The 23,054-nt window shown below is 41.2% G+C and overlaps 1 protein-coding gene and 1 long non-coding RNA gene across 2 annotated transcripts in view; one reads left to right on the top strand and one right to left on the bottom strand.

Annotated features, from left to right (window-relative positions):
- LOC142097923 (general transcription factor IIH subunit 2) overlaps positions 1–18,756 on the bottom strand; it is a 30,403-nt gene extending 11,647 nt beyond the window's left edge. Inside the window, exons 1-5 of the mRNA XM_075180194.1 lie at positions 18,657–18,756; positions 3,903–3,989; positions 3,746–3,823; positions 557–593; positions 386–472 (exon numbers count right to left, since the gene is read on the bottom strand). Of these exons, the coding sequence (XP_075036295.1) occupies positions 386–472; positions 557–593; positions 3,746–3,823; positions 3,903–3,958 (258 nt within the window). The 5' untranslated portion in view covers positions 3,959–3,989; positions 18,657–18,756. The remainder of the gene's footprint in view (positions 1–385; positions 473–556; positions 594–3,745; positions 3,824–3,902; positions 3,990–18,656) is intronic.
- The window catches only part of LOC142097932 (uncharacterized), a 60,426-nt gene continuing 56,120 nt past the window's right edge, over positions 18,749–23,054 (top strand). Inside the window, exon 1 of the long non-coding RNA XR_012678278.1 lies at positions 18,749–18,845. This is a non-coding gene — a long non-coding RNA (uncharacterized LOC142097932). The remainder of the gene's footprint in view (positions 18,846–23,054) is intronic.

The following is a 23,054-nucleotide window of genomic DNA, read 5'->3' as shown; positions in this document are numbered from 1 at the left end:
ATCAAAGGGAAAGACTCATCACACAAGTCTGAACGAAGCTGAAAATGTGTTTGCTGTGAACACCAGAATTTTGCTCTCTGTAATTGATTACTCTAAGTTAGATGAAAAGTTCAGATACAAATATTTCAAGTTTTGTAATTGTATGGTCATTTTAAATGTGTACTATTGATTTCAAGGATTCTTTGTGCAGAATCAACTGATATTTTAGGTTTAGTGTCCCATTAAGAAAATTGTTTTTATTAACTAGAAGATCATTCTGAAGTAGGCTGGTACGTTGGCTTTAAACAAATATTCTGATTATGATCAACACAATCTACTTGCTGTCCATCCCTATTGTCAGTAATATTCTATGCAGAAGAGAGAGAGGACTCGCATCTTCACTTACCTTCAATGTGCTAGTGAGCCTGTTGGGTTTCAGGTCTTGCTCCTCCATTGTTCTTGATCCATCAATTATCACATACAGGTGACGCATCTAGTAAGTAATGTTTACACATTATACGCACCAGACAGCAAACAGCAAAATCGGAATCTTGAGAACAATAAAACTCATGCTTACCATTCCAAGTCGTACTTGTCCGCGATGCGTAAACACTCTGTAAAATTGCACACACATGTAAATTATACAGTCCTTTCTATATGTACAACAGAACATGGAGACCACTGTTGGCACTTGACTGTCAATACTTTAATTCCATTTCTGGCCATGTGATTATTACACAGTTTTTCAACTGATCATTTGTATAAATCTGATTGAGGGCCCTATAAATGCTTTGGAACTTGAATAAGATACACATACTGGATTTCATTATACGTAGAACTTGCAGAATAAACTGTTGGGTACATTCTGAGGTTGCTATAAGTGTGAAAGTAAGCCACGACAGCAGCTAGAAAAGTACATGTCTGTCTATTATATTATACATTGAAAGTTAAACAAATACCTACAAAAATGTGTTAAACCAATATAACAATGTAACACTTCAAACTAAACAACTTTTAGACTCTCCCTATAATTACTGAATACTTTTATTCAGACTTCCCTAATAAAGTATATTAGAGATGCTCTGTGTACACCCCACTTACTGCAGGCTCACATCAGCATAGAGAAAATATGACAGGTTCTCCAACCCGCTAATCCGTGGTGATCTTGTGGCTCACCCAGGTTACTATAATGTGCTATCAGTGGTAGCACATTACATGACGCTTAGCACTAGTAGTGCTAGGCTCCACTATGAAATGGTCTGAGCAACTGGAAGTAAAACTTTGTTTTAAAATTCACTACTATATTGTATGTTTTTTAGTATTACTATCCGGTAATCCACATGTCCCAATTATTGGCGGCATTTTTTTTTTTTTTTGCAATTATATTTAAAAGAGACATTTAACAAAATTGTGTAAATTTGTATTATGTTCAACCATAGCTTTAAATAAGTATTCCACTTTAGTTAACTTTAATTTATCAGTGCAACTTCTACTAAATACATTACTTTATCTTTCGGGCTTTCTTCTGTGCTTTTCAGCTACGTATTTATATAATCAGCCAGTGATAAAGTAAAAAAAAAAAAGGCTGAGGGAGCCATAGATGGTGCCAATTATCTACCCAAGATTACATGTGAATATGCATAGCGATAATTACCTCTGGAAGTGGCTGATGTGAGAGTATGCGATAACAAGTCAACTGAATGCCCTCAGGTTCCCAGATGGAGATTACTGGGGACAAAGAACTGCACGCCTCCATCTTGTGTGTTTACAATATAATAATGTATTTATAGACTAAAAGGTATATAAAAGTCCTAGCTACAGAGTTAGTGAGGTTGAAAACAGACACAAGTCCAACCTATTATAAACTCTGCATGTATTGAGCTAGAGGAAGGTAAAAAATCCCAAGTATCAGCTGCCAATTTAAACTTGGGTGGGATTCCGTCCTGACACAATACATTGCAATCAGATTGATTCTCTGGATAAATCATCCCAACCTTAGATTTCTCATTATAACTCATGAAAGACATCCAATCCATTTTTAAATCCATCCAGTGATTCTGTAACTGCTACCTTACTCTGCAGTGATATCATTTATTTTAATTTTCTGATTTAAATGAATGTACAGCATTAAATGCATAACCAAAAACAAAGGGTCCGTATACTAACAGACAAAGAATTGTGGAGAATAAACAACGTTAATTTCACATTATGTTTAGAGGAAATTGAGAGTTATTTGAACAGAGTGCAAGGGTGCCAATATTTTTGGCTATAACTGTATATTTGTTCTCCCAGCCCCAGTGCTTTTATCTTATGTAACAATCTGCTATGTGTGACTGTATTGAATGCTTTTAAACTATTCAAATAAACTCAACTGCATTGCCAAGCCTCAGATTACAATTTATTTCCTCAAATACATTGATCAGATTAGTTTGGCATGAACCAATCCCTGCATTTTCCTGAACTTACTTTGCTCCTTTTTAAAAAAAAAATATTGGGATCATACTTGTGACTCAACCATAAGACTTTCTTAGTACCTACTGTTCAGTACAATATACTGTGCTTGGTGACTTCTAACAAACTCCAATCAGAACTATATCATTGTCTTTGTCACTATCTACTAACCCCACCCCCAAATTCTTCTACATTTCTATTTGCTAAGACTTGCCCTCTGGCTACACTCTCTTGCCCAATGTTTCCATCTTCAACCCCCTACACAACACTATCTGGTTTCTAGTTTAAAATCTCCTTCATCCATTGAGGCATCTTTTCCACCAACACATTTGCACCCTCCCCATTAAAAGAATCTGGGATTCATGGAGAACAGGAATCATTTCTCTATCTGCTTCAAACCCACGTCCCTACACCAACCGGTTAGTTCCTTCTAACCTCCTGATAACTTTCTGGTAAAGCATGTGACATAGGTAGCAGTTTATATCATCTTCGAGGTCCTTACTTTAAGCCTACAATATATTTTTACCACCCACATACGTCTGGTTTTGCCTTTAATTTAATTGTCGTTTTAAATACTGCTAGCGAAGACAATTTGACAACACTGCAGGTAGCTGTAAGAGACCATACACCAGTCTCAACAGATATGCAAGAGTATTTCTAAAGGTGGATGCATTCAATGCATTCCTGGTAAGTATATTACCATAGGGAATAACATGGGCGATGTCTAAAGTCTGAGGAATAATCCCACGGCAAACTGCATTCCATCTGATATACCTTTCTCTTTACACATCTTTGGCGAGTGCATTACCACTGCGGTCACTACTCTGAATTCTACGAATTTAACACACAAAGTAAGAAATGCACAAAAGATTTGACCGCTATTTTGGATTTATATTTTATTAATCAGGTACACAGTGGTGTATTTCTTCAACTGTATTACACTATTTGTATATATTTTTATTTCTTACATGTATATTGTGTTGGGAGTGTCATATTGAAAAAAGAAGAGAGAGATATAACTGAATTGCAAATATAAGTATTGACGTTTATTTTTACGTTTATTTATTCACATGTGAAAATACACGGACACTTTCTATGTTAGAGTAACCAGAAGCGCCTTCAATACCTCCACCTTTAGAAACACTGCAGGTAGATGCATTTACCTTACAGAGCAATAAAAGGAATTAAAAGTATTGACTGTCATTGTGTCTTATTTAGTTTTTATTATAGGCCACTAACCTATATTATAAGGAGTATATAATGCACAGAAACATTTGTCCTGTTATTGCTGCATGCCAAGAAACATAAACATTACCTTTTTCTTTTATCCTTAAAAAGGATCTCATCAATTGTTGCCTTCAGAGATCCCGATTCATCTTCTTTGAGAACCTCCCTAAAGTGGAAACAAAACTGTGTATGAAACAAACTGATAAAGAACATAACTAAAAAGGTATCAGCCTAAAAGATCTTACCAGGTTCTCTCATAGCCGCCTTCCCAGCGCTTGGTTTTTTCCGGTTCTTCATCCATGTTTAAATTTACTGCCCTATAAGATTCTTTACTGTGAATATAAGAACAATCTTTAAAAACAGTATTCAGTATTTAATTGTGATTAAGTGAAAATAAATTAACAACATCTAGTCACCAACGAAAAACGGATTGTTACTCCCAAAAAGTAAAAGTTAAATAAAAAAAAAAAAGCTCATTGTCTTTATAATTTGTGACAACAAAGTAACTTATTTCCCACTATTACTTAGACCTGGTCAGTGCCAATACACACTTCTATTAAAGTGAAAACATTGTTTCATTATTTGTATTTAAACTCGTTAAAAGTGACTAATTTTGAATTACCAATATATTATGGACCAACTTGATATATCTCTATGGGGCAGATTCAACTAGCCACAAGGTGCCCTCGGAGGCTAATACGGTACAGAAATCTCCACTCATTCCCCTCGTAGGTATATGGGATATGAAGGAAAACGAGCAGAGATTTTACTAAAAACTCAGATGCGATAACTCTGAGCGGACTGTTCCAGAGACAACACGTCACCGTGTGGCTAATTTAATCTACCCCTATATGTTACTTGGTACATGCTTATTTTATATATATATATATATCCATTCATCTGTGCCACACAACTTCACATATTTAACCATATTGGGCCTTATAAGAGAAAAATTTGATCCAACAAACCATGTTTCAATAAAAGGGACACAATTACATTTATTTATTTATTTGCTTGCATGCAGGGAAAATACTGTCTGCTTGTGATTGGAACACACAAATATTGGACAGCTTCACTTTGCATTGCAGGCGAGCTCCTAGGGGGGTTTCCAGTTGCCTGGACACCCCCCCCCCCACGCCCCCCACCCCCCACCCTCCGGCATTGGAATAGAAAAATTTTCTGACAGGATTGCCTCTCTCACCCCCAGGACAGACCACCATATAACTCGTGGCCCCCTCTGTTTCCCTCTGCTTATGCCCCACCCCTCTCTCCGTAACATCATAAGTGTGCTCAGAGCCAAATTTGTGTGCTGCAGCGACTTATTGTAAAGCAGCTGATGCATGTGCCTGGCTGCAGCAACAGCTCCTGCCATCAACCAATGCGGAACAGAAGACTGTGAAGAGTCTGTCTGAAGGGTCTGTGTGTGCTGTCTCCAGGAGGTGAGTCATCTCACACAAAGCTGTGTTTAATGGTAATGTGTGTATAATATAAACTGGGGGCACTACTGTGTGGCATAATTTGAACCAGGGGCATTACTGCGTGACATAATAGGAACTGTGGGCACTATTATTTGGCATAATATAAACTGGGGACACTGCTGAGGAATAATACGAACTGAGGGCATTTTTGTGTGGCATAGAACTAGGGGCTCTAACAGGAACTGGGGACACTATTGTGTGGCATAATAGGAACTGGGGACACTACTGTGGCATAATTGGAACTGGGTACACCAAGTAGTGTCCTGTGTACTGTGTCCACAGTACTGTGGCATAATAGGAACTGGGGACACTATTGCGTGACATACGGTAATAGGAACTGGGGGCATTACTATGTAGCAATGTATGAACTTGGGGCACTAGTGTTTGGTATAATATGAACTGGGGGCATTTCTATTTGGCATAATATGAATTAGGTGCACTACTGTGTGGCATAATATGAATTTGGGGCACTGTGTGGCAAAATAAATATGGGCACTACTGTGTGGCAAAATATGATCTGGGGGCACTTCTAGATACCCCCCCAGGTGCTAGACACACCCCTCCGGTTGCACGCTGCATCGCAGAGTATCCTTCTGCGCACACCTATGTGTAACATGTGGGGCGTGCACCACATTATATGCAAGCCATCAAGTGTGTGATTGCAGCAAGAGAAGCACACAGAAGAATCTGCCTCTGAAATGCAGAATGGAAGAAGGTAAGTGGGGGGGGGGGGGGTTAATGTAATGTGAGTACAGACTTGGGTTAATAGTTTCATGGTGGGGTGGGGATTAATCACTTAATGGTGGGCGTCTAATGCTTAGTTGAGTATGTGCATAAGATATATGGGTCTGTAGGTGCCTATGTAAGTGTTGGCAGATATTGTATTTCTGTACCTGTCATTGTGTGTATACACAATTCTCTTCTATAAAATATTAGAATTAATTTGGGAAGGTTTGTCACCAGTGAACTGAGATTTGGCAACATTATGGATCAAGTCACTTAAGGTCATTGGGCATACAGAGTTGTGCACACCAACATTAGAGTGCTGTGCCAACACTATTATACCAACTGTACCCACCCAGTGTTAGCTGTGAATGTCTGTGTTAGATGGCAAAAGAGGCATTTAACTGGTATACAAGGGGGGTTTCATTATCCCCCCAGGCGTGCACTTAGAGGAGTTTGACCTAATTTAATGGGGTGGTGAGAATTGGGGAGGGGGTTAATCATTTAATGGTGGATGGGAACTATTAATTTATTGGTGGGATGATGGTTCAGTCTATAAATTTGATGGTGGAGGATATTTAATTTAATAGCAGGGTTATGCCTATTAATTTAAGGTGGGGTCAGAGGACTCTTAATTTGATGATGGGGTGTTTGCAAGGTTATTAATTTAATGTGAAGCGGAGTTTGGAGAGGACTATTTATTAAATGTGAATACTAATTATTTAATGTCGGGGCTGTGTGGATGGAAATATGTGTATTTATTAAATGTGAATACCATTAGTTTAATGGAGTGTCGAAGTCAGCAAATTGGATAAAGTCATTTCAATTAAAGTCTAGCAAACTTGGTTGTCTTTGTTTGAAAAGATGCGTACGGTACGCATCGACGTACAAGGGCACGCTACGGCGTGAAAGGGCGTACGCATCCACTACACGTGGCAGCAACAGTAATTGGTCTTTTACCATACATTTGCACAAACACGCATACTTATAAAATAGTACACATTATTGGTAGTTGCAACACATAGTCAGTTATGTCGAAATATAGTAGTATTTATATGTTATATCAGAGTTACATGCATATTAGTGAAATACACAGAACGGGTTAAAGGAATAACATCATGAGTGGTATCATAATGAACCTTGTTACATATCCTACTGTTTGGTGCGCTCTGCGAGGGAATCGCAGAGTGCATACGCAAGTTATGAATGATAGGGAATTATGAACTACTTAAGACTAAGGAATTCTGGCGGGAAGAGCAGAGCATACCCCTTGCAGAGATGACCCCCTCCTTTGGATTCCTTAGGATGAACCAGCCAATGATTGACGACCCCTTGGACATTCCTGAGACCCGGACCAATAGATGCAAGCTATTCCATCTTCATTGTATTACTGTATGTGATTGTGTATATAAGCAGCAGCTTGTGATCCAGAGTGCAGACTTCTTGTCCCCAGACTTCAGGATTGAATGACTGCACTGGATCCAGAGCGCCTGCGTTAAGTAACGGCTGTATTTACTATTACTTCGCTTGAGCATATTTTTTCCACTTATTGCGAATAAATCTTTGTGCGTTGGAAACACAAATCGAGGTTCGACAATCGTTATTGGTTAGCGACAATACGCACATTACAATTTGGGGGCTCGTGAGCTTTGGAGGTTTCGTTGCCGATGATACGCAAGACCAACGGATTTCGGTTCCTCAACAAAGGGTGGAGACGCGTCATAAACGGGTAAGAACGCATGGTGTTCAAAACCTGAATTTTACTCTGTGTTGCGAAACCGAATGTCCGTTTTGCATTATCTAGGGCACGCTAACTAGAACCTAGGGACAAAAGAGAAAACTGTTTCTTTTTTCTGTCATTGTGCGTTTTAACTGTATTGCATTGTTTAGCGTATGTGTACTTCCTGCTGTGCGTACGCGAACTTCCGGTAAACTTGCCACGTGGTTAAACAATCGTGTTGATAGTTATTATACATGCATAGTATAATTACTTGTGAAAGCCTCTGAGACATTATTACTATTGTTGGGAACTTTTGATTTTCTGCGCAGAAAAGGTGTATAGTGTGTGATGTTGTAACGTAGATACACTGTTTTATTGTTGAGGTGCTCAGTTGCTGTCTGACGAGGCGGATTGCCCAACTGAAGGACGGTACACAGGGCAGGTATACCGAATGCGAAAACTGGGTTTTCGCAAAGCGCTACCAATAGATCGCAAGGTTTGCTAATAATTAGTATTGGTAGGCAGTGCGATCCAGTCGCACCGTTAGTGCGAATTGGTGAAGCAGCTAGGAGGAATTATACTGGAAAGGCAGGTTGATTGTATCGACTTTGCGCTCCCAGCGATAATAAACTCAGCAGATTTTGTGGTTTAGCCAGGGTATCGAGGAGCTGATAGCCCTTGGGGCCCACAGTGATATTTCTGTATTAGGGAAAAGCGAGTGAGCGCGGCTAAAGGAAATACGTTCACCGAGGATTATAGATCTCTAGCGGTGAGTATAGCAACAGAGTTGAAATTATTAGGTGGAAAGAACAGAGCATTGCGGTGTGTCTGTATTTCACATTTGGCCGGAAGGAACAGAGCATTGCGGTGTGTCTGTGTTCCGGGTAGAAGGTATATTGTTCAACATGGGTGCTAAGCATACGCTAGAGATGGTCAGTGTACTGCCTAAGGAAGGCCCTATTGGTTCAGCGAGGTTTCTCATGTGTAAGAAGTATGGTGCATATGCAACTGTGTATTGTGACACGTGGGTCGGGATGACCAAAGCTTGTGATAGGCCTTTCCCAACAATAGGGAGTTTTAATGCAGAGGTACTGAATACTGTAAAAGATAGAATATGGTTGATCAAGTCAACGAAAAAGAGAAATAGACATAATGATTGTTTAAAATTGTGGCAAATGGAAGGTAACACGTGGCAGAGCAGCGAATGCAAACCGGAAATAGGCGTGGCGAAAAGCGCGCGCAAGGCGGATGTAACCGTTGAGAAGCGTGGCGAACTCAGCGCAAGCGCGCCCCCGCCACCTTATGTGGCGGGAGGGGTAAGTACAGCCGTTGTTAAAACTGAAAATAGAAAAATTACTAAGTTGTACCCTGTTTTAAATCAGTTTCAATCAAGTGTATCTGAAAACGAAGATGAACCCACTGTGATTTCGGCCATTGCCCATGCTGTTAATGTACTAGAGGCTCAGCGCAAGTATGAGAAAATGGCTGAGATAGGTGAGAGTAGCGTGATCACTAGGAGTGAAAGTGTTCTAAATCTAGGGCCTGTAAATCCTGTAGCGTCCCCTGAAGTTAGTGTACCAGAGGGTGTGTTCCCGGTCCGCACAATATCAGTTCCCAATGGGAAACCGGATAAGGATGGTGTAGTTCCTTTAAGAAATGTTACAATGCATTGTCCCTGGACTAGATCAGAATTACGTTCCATTATGACTGAATTCCCAGATCCTAGAAAAGAGTTAGCTAAATGTCAGAAATTTGTTAAAGACTTAGGGAATGCTCATGAACCAACCAGTAAGGATTGGCGGGTAGTGTTGAGGGCGTGTCTTCCTCCCAATACTAACATACAAAAATTTATTGGAGATTGTTTGTTGGAGGAAGATGACACCCTGACTGATGAGATTAACCAACGGAATATAGAACAAATTGTCAAACACTTAGCCATCTGTTTTCCAGTAGTAGTAAATTGGAGTAAGATTTTCACCATTAAACAAAAGGATAGTGAAACTGCCTCAGATTACTTTGCTAGAGCTATAACAGCGATTGCACGATTTACTGGGATATCCAACATAAGTGAGGACCCACATCACAGAGAGGTAGCTGTAGGGGTACTGATGGATGGCCTTAGGGAAAATTTAAAGACGAGAGTACAAACCACATTACCTAATTGGAGAGGCGTCACGGTAGACTTCCTTAGGGAGTCTGCTGTGGAGCATGACAAGAACCTTTTTAGAAAAAGGGAAGAGAAAAGTGATAGGTTAATGACGGTAAGTATACAGGCTCTAGAAGGGGTGCATACACGACCACCAGCATACAACCCATATAACAGGAAACCTAAAGTGATCAGGTGTTTCAACTGTAACGAGGAAGGACATTACAGGAGAGATTGTAATAAAGAAAGACTCAATACACATAGGGGTGGGTCACATAGATATCCTCCAAGAAAGGATTCACATAGACTAGAAGACTCACATCTACCCGCGCATATTACGGCAGCAAATGCTGCGCGGGAAATCAATAGTCAGCGCTAGGGGTCAGGTCATACCTGTAGTCTACAGCCAGTGAGGTTAACTGAGAGTCAGAGTGAAGAACCAACAATGATAGTTGACATAGCTGGCAAGAAACAAACTTTTCTTGTAGATACAGGGGCGGCCCGATCTGTGATAACCTCTCCTTTCAATCTACAGGTGACCAGCAAAACTATTCCAGCTATGGGGGTGACGGGAAAAGTGTTACATTATCCTCTAACTAAACCCGCCGAAGTTACTATCGGGCCTCTGCATACTAAGCATTCGTTTCTCTTGGCTGCAGCGGCTCCTACTAACTTGCTAGGGAGAGACTTGTTATGTAAAATGGGATGTGTCATATACTGTACTTCAGATGGTGTGTTCCTAGATATACCCGAGAAGGTTGCACATGAGGTACAGGACATATTGGGCACCCCTCCAAGGTTAATGTTACACTCTCCTGTTATAGAACAAAGTCCATCTCAAGTAAAGGGGATGTTGCTGGAAATACCAGGTTCCCTATGGACCAGAGATGGACAGGACACTGGACTGATGGCAAACGTAGCCCCTGTCATGGTCAATCTAAAAAGTGGTAGGATAGCTCCAAAAATCCCACAGTATCCATTAAAACCGGAGGTGGAACTAGGGGTATATCCTGTTATTGAGAGGCTGTTACAACAAGGGATTTTAATTCGTACAGCCAGTACAGCAAATAGTCCCATTTTCCCTGTGAAGAAGAGTGGGGGGAGGGGCTATAGATTAGTCCAGGACTTAAGGGGAATTAACAAAGTTGTTGAGAGCCAATTCCCCGTAGTGCCGAATCCAGCTGTCATCCTCATGCAGATTCCACCGTCTGCCAGTCATTTTACTGTCATTGATCTATGTTCTGCTTTCTTTTCAGTCCCTCCTCACTCTGACTGCCAATACCTTTTTGCATTCTCCTACAGGGGAGTGCAATACACATGGACCAGACTACCCCAGGGGTTCATTGACAGCCCCAGTATTTTCTCCCAAGCCTTACATGACTGTTTGCAATCCTTTCAACCCCACAATGGGTCTGTTCTAATTCAATATGTGGACGATTTGTTGTTGTGCTCTGATTCTTTTATGTCATGTTTACATGATACTAAATTGTTGTTGCTTCATCTTTCACAAACAGGGCACAAGGTGGCAAAGGATAAATTACAGCCATGTCAGACTAAGGTCAAATACTTAGGACACTGCCTCACTAAGGGGCTAAGACACCTGACAACCGACAGAATTGAGGCCATACAACACATGACCCTGCCGCAGAGCCAGAAGCAGATTCGTACTTTCTTGGGGATGTGTGGATACTGTAGGTCCTGGATCCCAGGTTTTTCTATTCTGGCATTACCATTGCAGGAGCTAGTCTCTTCCTCAAAACCAGAACGTGTCATACACACAGAAGAGTCGGAGCAAGCGTTCTTTAATCTTAAAGATAGTCTGACAAGAGCACCTGCATTGGGAATACCTGATTATGAAAAGCCTTTTGAGCTATTTTGTACAGAAGCTGATGGCTGTGCAGCAGGTGTCCTCACACAGAAACATGGTGACGCTAGCAGACCGGTAGCATACTACAGTGCACAATTAGACAATGTGGCAAGGTCACTCCCAACATGTCTCAGAAGTGTAGCAGCAACGGCCCTTCTAGTAAGTAAGAGCGAGGATGTAGTATTAGGACATAATTCAACCATCTATACACCCCATGCTGTATCAGCTCTGTTAAATTCAGCCCAAACCAGACATGTTTCTTCAGCTAGATTCACAAAGTGGGAACTAGCCCTGATGGCACCCTCAAACATCACCATCAAACGATGTAGCACCCTAAATCCAGCTACATACCTTCCGTATGTGTCTCAAGAGACACAAAGGGTGGGAGGTGAGGAGACCCTGGTTGATGATGAGTTAGGCAAGAATACTGACACGCATGACTGTATGGAACACCTGAATCAGACCTTTACTGCAAGGCCCGACATATGTGACACCCCCTTAGAAAATGTAAATTTTACGTTTTATACAGACGGAAGTTGCCATAGACAGACAGAGACAGGAGAGCTATGTACTGGTTACGCTGTTGTAGACGATCAGGATGTGGTAGAAGCTGAACCCCTTGGTCCACCTCACTCAGCCCAGGTGGCGGAACTAGTAGCACTAAGGAGAGCGTGTGAATTGGCAGAGGGTAAATCAGCCAACATATATACTGACTCTAGGTACGCCTTCGGGGTAGTGCATGATTTTGGGGCCCTTTGGCGTCTTAGAAACTTTACGACAGCAGCAGGTACACCAGTGGCACACTCACAACACATAAAAGGACTTCTGACAGCGATACAGTTACCCAGAACAGTAGCCGTCATAAAGTGCAAAGCCCATACCTTTGAAGAAGACCCAGTGTCATTGGGCAACAACAGGGCAGACGAAGCTGCTAAATGGGCAGCAGGGCAACCTATGACTGTATCGACCGAGACTATGATGGTTTTTCAGACATTAGACACGCAGAAATTAATTGAAATGCAAGATTTGTGTTCCCTGCAGGAGAAGGCGGTCTGGAAGGCGAAGGGATGTGGTCAAGAGTCCTCAGGACTCTGGAGGGATGGACAAGGTAAGCCTGTAGCTCCCCGAACATACTATCCAAGCCTGGCTGAAGCAGCACACGGCCTGACTCACCTGGGTAAAGAAGGTATGTGCAAACTGGTGAGAGCATACTGGTGTGCTCCCGGATTTTCCTCTCAAGCTGGTAAGAAAGCAATGTCATGTCTTACTTGTTTGAGGAAAAATGTTGGGAAAACTATTCCAACTGAGCCATCCCACATCCCTCCTACAGACGGACCTTTTCAGGTAATACAAATTGACTATATCCAACTACCACCGTGCAGGAATCTAAAGTATGTGTTAGTGTGTATTGATGTGTTTTCCGGTTGGGTAGAAGCATATCCGGCAGCCACTAATACTGCTGTGTTCACTGCAAAGAAAATTGTACAAGACTTTGTGTGTAGGTTCGGTATCCCTAGAATCATTGAAAGTGATAGGGGTACCCATTTTACTGGTGATGTCTTCCAAAATATGTGTAAACTCATGGGAATCAGTAGCAGACTTCACACCCCTTACCGACCACAAGCCAGTGGTAAGGTGGAGAGAGTAAACGGTACTATCAAGAACAAACTAGGTAAGATAATGGCTGAAACTGGGTTGGCATGGCCTGAGGCTTTGCCGTTGGTCCTCCACAGCATTCGAACCACTCCTAGACCTCCTCTTAATCTGTCCCCCTTTGAGATACTGTTCGGACGACAACCTCATTTGATCGTGAGTCCACAAGACGACTTAAAGTGTAATAATGAAGTGACTGTACAATATCTTATAAGAATGAGTAGACAGCTGAAACAACAACAACAAAAACTAAAAATGCTGTCACCTGGTATGCCAGAGACGAACTGTCATGATGTTGAACCTGGAGACTATGTTATGATCCGCAATTTCTTACGTTCAGGTTGTTTAACAGACCGTTGGGAAGGCCCGTACCAAGTGCTGCTGACCAGTACTACATCACTGAAAGTTGCAGAGAGAGACACTTGGGTCCATTCCACCCACTGCAGGAGAGTCCATAATCCGGAGAAAGTGCAAGACAAGACTCAGACCGACGACATAGAGCTGTCACTTGTGAGCCTGTTCCGGGAGACCTAAAGCCTGCAGTTGAGACACCTGAACTAGAGACGTTGCCTCAGAACTATCTTTCCAGCGATGGAGTGGCGGTTTTTGTTTTTCTTTTGTTCCAGGATTTTCCTTGTTTTTACTTTTTCTAGGACATTCTATTTTTGTGAAGGAGGATGGAGGACGGAGGAGAGTTCTGGGAGTGATACGGATGAAATAGAGGCCGAAGAAAAGTTAATAGGATATCCTGAGCAGCCCATTATCAAACTTGGTCCAGGGGTTATGAAAAGGTCTGCTAGCTCAGGAACTCGGAGGCAGTGTGAGGGGCTATTGTCTGATGAGTATTGTATCTGCAAGTTCTGCAACTCCCTAGTTGACGAGAGATGCATCCAACGATGCCAGTCCCCCAGTACTCTGAATATAGGCGGGCATCCATTGGAGGATTATCACTCCCTGGTGGGTAAGGTGCTAAACCAAACTGAGTGTTGGGTGTGCTCTCACGTGCCTCAAGGGCAGCATAACATAGGACTAGTGCCATTCCCGCTAAACATATCCGAAGTACTCGAATTAAGGGGTGGGAGGCCCATAGAAGGGAGGTACAATAACACTAGGTCCCCTAGTCTGACGCTTCGACAATACTCCATAGGCAGATCGTTGCTGTGCCTAAACATATCTCATGCAAAGCGCCTGGAGAATTGGGAGGCTGACCTATCAGATCAGACAATGGCTCGCCACACTCATTTTAGAGAGAGACCCACAAGGTCACTACTAGGCAGGAATGCTGATGGAAGTCACAAGTTAGGGCGTATAACCAAACATAAGAAGGTATCTATTGGAAAAGTCTCTACAGATAAATGTGAAAATATCATTAATGCCGACACGTGTCTAGAGCAGATGGAGACACTAGGCATGGGTAGTTTTATCAAAACTCTGTGTGATATAATTCATGGGCATACTGTTCCTTATGTTCTCCCTGATGATGTGTATTTTGTTTGTGGGAGGAAAGCTTATTCCTGGGTGACTCCGAGTTCCAAGGGCTTGTGTTTCTTAGCTAAACTGGTTCCTGAAATCATGACTATTACTCATGAAGAAATGGTAGATATTCACAAGACTACATCACCACCATACATACACACACAGTATGAACACCGTGGCAAGAGAAATATGATTCCTGGTGAGGAACCCATAGCTACAAAATTGATTAGTGAAACTGCTGGTTTCCAAGTTATGGTTGCTCTAGATCTCACCAGGACCGCTCGGGGAACATTAAACTTTAAATATATCCAAGACCTAGCTAAATTAATAGATAATATCACCGAGATGTATGATGACACTTTCAGGTATACTGGAAGGGAGCTACAAGCGTACAAGAAGGAGTTGGTGCAACATAGACTGGTACTAAATTATCTCACCTCTATTACTGGTGGGTACTGTGTGACACTGGCCACCCAGTTCGGTGTCAAATGTTGCACGTACATTACTAATAATACGGAAGACCCTAAAGAGGTTATAGACCGGAAGATGGATGAAATTTTGCAGCTGAAATGGGAATTTCGAAAGAGCCATAATTCTTCGTTATATGAGGTCGGGGAAAAGGTGGCGGGTTGGTTCTCATGGTTGAACCCAGCAAAATGGTTCTCCGGTCTGGGGGAGTGGGTACAGGAAATGGTTGCTAGTGTAGGTAAACTCCTTCTCCTTATACTGGGTGTCATCTTAGCAATTGGTTTAGTTGTCAAATGTGTTCCTACTGTGTTGAAGTGTGGAAAACGGTCTCATGGGAGTAACACTGAGAAAGAGACTGAAAGGGTGGTACCAGATACCGAGATCATGGTCTGTGAAGAAGTATTGTATAATCCTGAACTTGAAACGGTGATTGGGTGATAGTTTATTACACTATCAAAGGGTGGAACTGTCGAAGTCAGCAAATTGGATAAAGTCATTTCAATTAAAGTCTAGCAAACTTGGTTGTCTTTGTTTGAAAAGATGCGTACGGTACGCATCGACGTACAAGGGCACGCTACGGCGTGAAAGGGCGTACGCATCCACTACACGTGGCAGCAACAGTAATTGGTCTTTTACCATACATTTGCACAAACACGCATACTTATAAAATAGTACACATTATTGGTAGTTGCAACACATAGTCAGTTATGTCGAAATATAGTAGTATTTATATGTTATATCAGAGTTACATGCATATTAGTGAAATACACAGAACGGGTTAAAGGAATAACATCATGAGTGGTATCATAATGAACCTTGTTACATATCCTACTGTTTGGTGCGCTCTGCGAGGGAATGGCAGAGTGCATACGCAAGTTATGAATGATAGGGAATTATGAACTACTTAAGACTAAGGAATTCTGGCGGGAAGAGCAGAGCATACCCCCTGCAGAGATGACCCCCTCCTTTGGATTCCTTAGGATGAACCAGCCAATGATTGACGACCCCTTGGACATTCCTGAGACCCGGACCAATAGATGCAAGCTATTCCATCTTCATTGTATTACTGTATGTGATTGTGTATATAAGCAGCAGCTTGTGATCCAGAGTGCAGACTTCTTGTCCCCAGACTTCAGGATTGAATGACTGCACTGGATCCAGAGCGCCTGCGTTAAGTAACGGCTGTATTTACTATTACTTCGCTTGAGCATATTTTTTCCACTTATTGCGAATAAATCTTTGTGCGTTGGAAACACAAATCGAGGTTCGACAATCGTTATTGGTTAGCGACAATACGCACATTACAGGAGGGACAATTTACAGGGGATATGTCTATTTATTAAATATGAATGCTATTAGTTTAATATTGGGGTGAACCAGGTCTATTTATTAATTGTGAATACTATTAATTTGTCGGGGCTGCTTGCAGATCGGGAGCCCTAATTATTAACGTGGATTCTGCATGCAATTGATTTAACATCTGGGCTGGTTGGGGGGATGGGGCTAGAGCGTTCACTCATTTCAACGATTTTCCTATTTCATGTACTTATAGTTTTTCCGAACAGGGCCTCAACATTCCAGGATTCAGACAAGCAGCAACACAATCAGACGCAAGTTGTGAAAGCTGCAAGAACAGGTAGGAAAGTGAAGGACAGTCTGCCAACTGTCCTGATACTGGTGGGACAGTCCTGATTTTGGGTTACTTCCCATCTTAGTCAGGACTACTGCTTCACACGGTTCTGCTCGTGAAGGGGTTGCTGTGTGCATCTAACAATAATGCAAGCAGCATTGCCCATGTATTTGAAGTTGATGGGAAGGAGGTGGAGTGCAGTCTAGCACTGGCTAAAATGATAGCCACACCAATTGTATGATGGTCATGGCTTGGAAAAACCCCTCTAAACTTCCTGCGTTTGCCCCTACATTGATAAAGTGAGTTTCTGCTCATGCTCAGACCAGCCCCAGGACCAGAAGAGAGATGAACACATGAGCCGGGCGACACAGAAACAGCAGCCAGACTCAGGTCTGTTATATTGATGAAAATAAATTATATACTAATAAAAAGCATGTTTGCACAATATAGTTTGTGTTGTTTGTGTATATACTTATTTATAGTTTACAAATACTGGATAGAAGTAAATCATATTCAAAAGGTATTACTGGCCTTTTGAAGAACATTTCAACCCCGAAATTTATTGGGCGTTCCTAGAGCCCCATTTTCTATGGAGCACTGCATAGAGAATGGTGGAAAGAAAGCAAGTGGTGGACTATGTGATGTACATTTTGACATGTAGTTGAGACTGACATGTGAAGTGTAGACCTATGCTGTACGTAGATCCCAGGGCCTCAGCGCTTCCTAATTCAACATAGTTCATTATATAAAGTTTCACTGCCGATGACTGTGAGCCACATCATCCTCACCGCAGGACAGGTAAGTAGAGGGATGATAATAATTCAGATAACATTCCACAGAGTGGGTGCAGCCTGCAAAAAGTCCTATAACCGGGAATGGGAGCAGGTAATGAGTCTGGATGAGAGGTGCAGATCTTGGGCACAGCGGAGAGGTCAATTAGGAAATTTTTTGAGACATGGTAAGAATGTATGTTGGTGCAGTTCTGTTAATGGCTTTGATGTTAGTAGAAGTATTTTATATTTGATTCTTCTGTCAAATACAATCAATGTAACAGTGGGACTGGGGGAGAAGTGTGCTGCAGGTGATGGATGTCAGGTTAAGAAATGTTACAAGGGAGCAGCATGGCACATCCTGTATATGTTATGACCATACCCCATTATCAGTGCTTCACAGCCCACACAGTTCTATCCCATGGACACTTTCACAATGTTGATAGGTACAACATAACGACAAAGAGGTTGCTCTTTTTCTGTATCACATACTACACATTTTAATATTCTAAAGCAGTTAACATTTTATTATGACCCCTTCAATTTCAATTCAGTCTCCCTCAGACCAGAAAAGTTGTTGCACCCCTGATATGAAGCAATCTAATAACATATAATGAATCAAGCATATGAAAACTACCAATATGCTACAATTAAAGCTTTAAGAAATTACCTACTGATGTACAGAACGTCACTCATTAAAATTATCACTTGCTACAAAACAAAGTATTATAAACTGTTTAAAATAAATCCATAATTATTTGTTTACACATATCCAACCAATTAATGCTGCACTGATGGAAGAGCACACTGCAAAACCCTGTACATGGTATGATGCATCGTGTGACCCATGATATACATGTCAGATAACAGTCTTGGTGTAATTATATATGAATCTATGTATACTGTATATGATATAAATGTATGGGGGCAGCATAGTCTGCTGCACACAGAGCCCACATGATTAGAAAGAGCACACTGATTACAGTCCATGTCATTATATTATATACACTGCATTCCCCGGTCTGCACATCACTGCAGTGATATATACATCACAGACACTCTCCTGACCTGAGTCTCTGACTGCCTCTGACTCCCTCCGATGCAGCCCTCACGTGTGTAACGATGCACAGCTCCCTCCGGAAACAAACGTACTGAACATAGGTTCCGGTCACAGATCGTTCCTAGAGATGGAGACTATCACAGCATCCAATAACCATTTATTCTCTCCTAGCTACATTACATGAACAAAGGAAACAAGTAGGATAAGGTGATAAGAGGACGTTATAAGACTATTTCTGATCGTTTGGACTATTTTGTAATTAATGGCAGAATATACTATAGTTATTTATACCTGTACTTAGCTGGACCTGTCCTTTAGTTATACCTGTCCTTAGCTGTACCTGTCCTTAGCTGGACCTGTCCTGTGGTCCTTCTGTTATAGTTATACCTGTCCTTAGCTGGACCTGTCCTGTCACTGGTCCTTCTGTTATAGTTATACCTGTCCTTAGCTGGACCTGTCCTTTAGTTATACCTGTCCTTAGCTGTACCTGTCCTTACCTGTACCTGTCCTGTGGTCCTTCTGTTATCGTTATACCTGTCCTTACCTGTACCTGCCCTGTGGTCCTTCTGTTATAGTTATACCTGTCCTTAGCTGGACCTGTCCTGTGGTCCTTCTGTTATAGTTATACCTGTCCTTAGCTGGACCTGTCCTGTGGTCCTTCTGTTATAGTTATACCTGTCCTTAGCTGGACCTGTCCTGTGGTCCTTCTGTTATAGTTATACCTGTCCTTAGCTGGACCTGTCCTGTGGTCCTTCTGTTATAGTTATACCTGTCCTTAGCTGGACCTGTCCTGTGGTCCTTCTGTTATAGTTATACCTGTCCTTAGCTGGACCTGTCCTGTGGTCCTTCTGTTATAGTTATACCTGTCCTTAGCTGGACCTGTCCTGTGGTCCTTCTGTTATAGTTATACCTGTCCTTAGCTGGACCTGTCCTGTGGTCCTTCTGTTATAGTTATACCTGTCCTTAGCTGGACCTGTCCTGTGGTCCTTCTGTTATAGTTATACCTGTCCTTAGCTGGATCTGTCCTGTGGTCCTTCTGAAGTCATCAAAGAGCTGTTTAGATCATCTTATATTCCCCTCTTATGTCAGTAATGGTTTCTCAGAGGTACATTATCTACCAGCTGTTGTCTCCTGTTGTTTTACCAGTGCCCACTACGACCTTCATCATCATCATTCCAGGTCAGCAGGGTGAATATAGAAGGTTATTAGATGCTAATACAAAAGACCATTGCAGCTGCACTCCCCCAGTGAGTGGCAGAGATGCTAGGGCATACCATGACCTGACTGACCCTGCTCAGCAGCAGGCTACCTGTGTTGTGCTTAGATTTCTGTACAAACAAGCATAGTTAGCAGGTAAATGTTCTATCAGCTGGAACTTCCCACTGATGTACATTTTCTTCCCATTCACTTGGTCCTGAGTTTGCTGAAAAATGTCAGGATAAATGGAGCAGATCTATATATATATTTTTTCAAACTGTTTATTGAGACGGTTGAAGGACAACGGTATAGAAGTACAAATTGTAGTTAGACAACAGTGAGAATGATAAACATACATACGTGTCAATGTGTAACTCTGCTTTAGATAATAAAGTGAGGAACTGAATAATGAAATTGAATATATTTTTCCATTTTGAAGGTGAGAGTAGAAGGGATACAATATGTAAATACTATTAGAAAGGGGAGGGGAACAAAGAGTGGAATGTTTGGGAGCAGGGACAGATAGGCGCATATTTGTTATTCACCGCATTTTCAACACAATCCTTTTCAATCCTTATCGCAAAGATATGGTCACTATGGCAAAGTGGCCAACTTTGTGATAGTGGCCGGAGGGGAGAGCAGGTAAGTTGTGGTAAGGGATTCTTAGATTCCTCTACCGCAATGCCCTCCCTATAGGTTTCAATGACTAACAAGAGGGAAAGGAGTGTCTCTGGAGGTCTTGGGTTCAGGAATATGGTATTATAGATATAAGCTGGTCAAATCAAGTGCTATATGACATGTATTTATTTAAAGGGCAAATAAACATTGAAATGAGGGGCCCTGGATTCCCATATTTTGCAGAATGATTTTGACAAGCTTTTAATGATACAAGTCATATTGATGTATATGTGCCAGAAATAAAAAGAGGGTGTGAACTGTGGCAAAGTATGAAGTACTGAAGTGTGAGAGACATATGAACTATGTCATATAACATCTAGATAACATTAAGAACTGTGCTGGAGGAGTAAGTAGCTATATATATTTCTGTATTGCTGCAACCCTTATGATTATTGTGCTGAAGGAAAGGAGTGTAAATAAAGAGATCAGTTTGTCATAGAGATGGTCTGGCACCCAAATTATTGTGAAGTTTATTGCACTGCACCACAAAGTGACATCACTTGTGTCCCACTAGTTACAAAGAAACACCTGCATGTGCAGGGACCCCCTGATCATTTACACCCATGCCCCTCAGCTAGCCAGGGCTTCAGAAGGAGATGCACTGTGTAACCTGTGCACCCCACACTACACACAGTGACAGTGGGTTACAACTATTACAATGTAAGATCTAATATCCCCAATCTTGTTGAAGAGACAGGAAATGGTAAACTTTATATAATATTTATCATCATTTTCATTCCCTTGTCTGGAACATGGCAGCAGACACGCAGTTCACACTTATTTGTCACTCAAGCAAAATGAAGAATATTACTGAACCCACTGTGAAAAGACGAAACGTGTCTCTGACGACCTTTATTACTGAAACAGTTTGCTTTTTTATTTGTTGACTCAAAATCATTATTTTTATTTTATATTTATTTATTTTTGTTTATCATTTAAATTTACTTATCTCTCATTCTTCTATTTATTCTGTTTATTACCTCTCTTCTATTACTTACTAAATAGACCATCGTTCTTATCATTTATCATTCACTACTTCCTACTTCTATCATGACATCTACTCCTTATTTACTCACCGTCATTTGAACTCCCTTAATAATTTCCTTTATCCTAATTTGCGCTACCCACCTCACTTATACATCCACTATTACATTCAATTGACACTTCCTGTCTATTTATAGCATACTTGCCTACTCTCCCGGAATTCCCAGGAGGCTCCTGAATTTTCCGGACTCCTGGAAGGGTAGACAAACCTCCCAAATTTGCCAAAATTTACGGCATTGAATAGTGGGGGCGGGTCTTAATCACGTCATTAAGCCCCGCTCCCACTTTTCAATGCTGTGAATTACGGCATTTTATAGTGGGGGTGGGGTTATGGTGACGCAACTACGTTACCACGCCCCCTCCTACCCCTGGTCACATGACTTCTCCCCCGGGTGAGAGGTTTTAAAAGTTGGCATGTATGATTTATAGTCTAATAAGCAAATAATGATACTTTCACAAAATGGATTTGCCATGTTCTATGCTATTTCCTGCACTAACCAATGTTTTGTTAAATACTGCCATTTAAACAGCACCTTAATTAATAATTACCCCCCGTATTTCTCTGTTAACATTTCTAGTTTGCCGCCAATCTCCTCTCTGCTCCCCTTCATCCAATCTTTCCTTTATAAGTTCTCCTGTATCTCTCTGCCTTTTCTTTGCTTACCTACTTTCCCATAAAGTTATATTAGTCTTTATTTACTCGTACAATTTCCTATACATCTCTCCAAGGGCCCTATCTATCTAGCATTTATTTGCCTGGTATCATGCTTAAAAGGCTGTCTTTTCTTAAATACGCTATAACTATTTATGTCAGTAGTATTGTTAAGGCTGCCTCCTGTATTACTATACAGAGGTATATTTACCTGCAATTGACAAGTCAAAGTTAATATATATAATGCTGTATCGGCAGTGTGATGTATATGATCGATCAGAGCTCAGAAGAAAGAGACCACACAAGATGTCTGGGGGTAAATGTATGAAGCTCCGGGTTCTAAAGGGAAGTTTCCCTTTACAATGCAGCACCGCTTTAAATTTAAGCGCTGAAGACGCTGAACTCGTGGGTGTTAAAGAACCCGGAGCTTTTATACATTTACCCCCTGGTGTCACAAAATCGAACTGGTTTACTTATTCAAAATAGCTCATATTTATAACAAAATTGCGTCATAATCACTTCAGTGGAAAATAATTAATTAATTACATCAGTGTATAATATTGTTTAAAATTGTAAGCTCTTATAAAACTTTGAAAACATAAGCATAAAATATTGTTGCTGTCAGCAAGGTGATTTCTGATATTTCTCAATATCCTTTGATTCTTATTATTTCTTTTAATCTGGCATTTTTGAGGTTGGCGCACTTCTCGTTTTTTGCAGACTTTTCGCTGGAGTAGATGTTTTGCGGCTGTCTGTTTTATCCGGACAGGAAATTAACACAAAATATCTGAATTTGACTTAAAGAACACAAACCATCTTTAATTGATCTGACAGA

Source organism: Mixophyes fleayi, chromosome 1 (genome assembly GCF_038048845.1).
Source record: "Mixophyes fleayi isolate aMixFle1 chromosome 1, aMixFle1.hap1, whole genome shotgun sequence".
Lineage (NCBI taxonomy): Eukaryota > Metazoa > Chordata > Amphibia > Anura > Limnodynastidae > Mixophyes > Mixophyes fleayi.
This window is presented reverse-complemented; position numbering and strand designations above follow the sequence as displayed.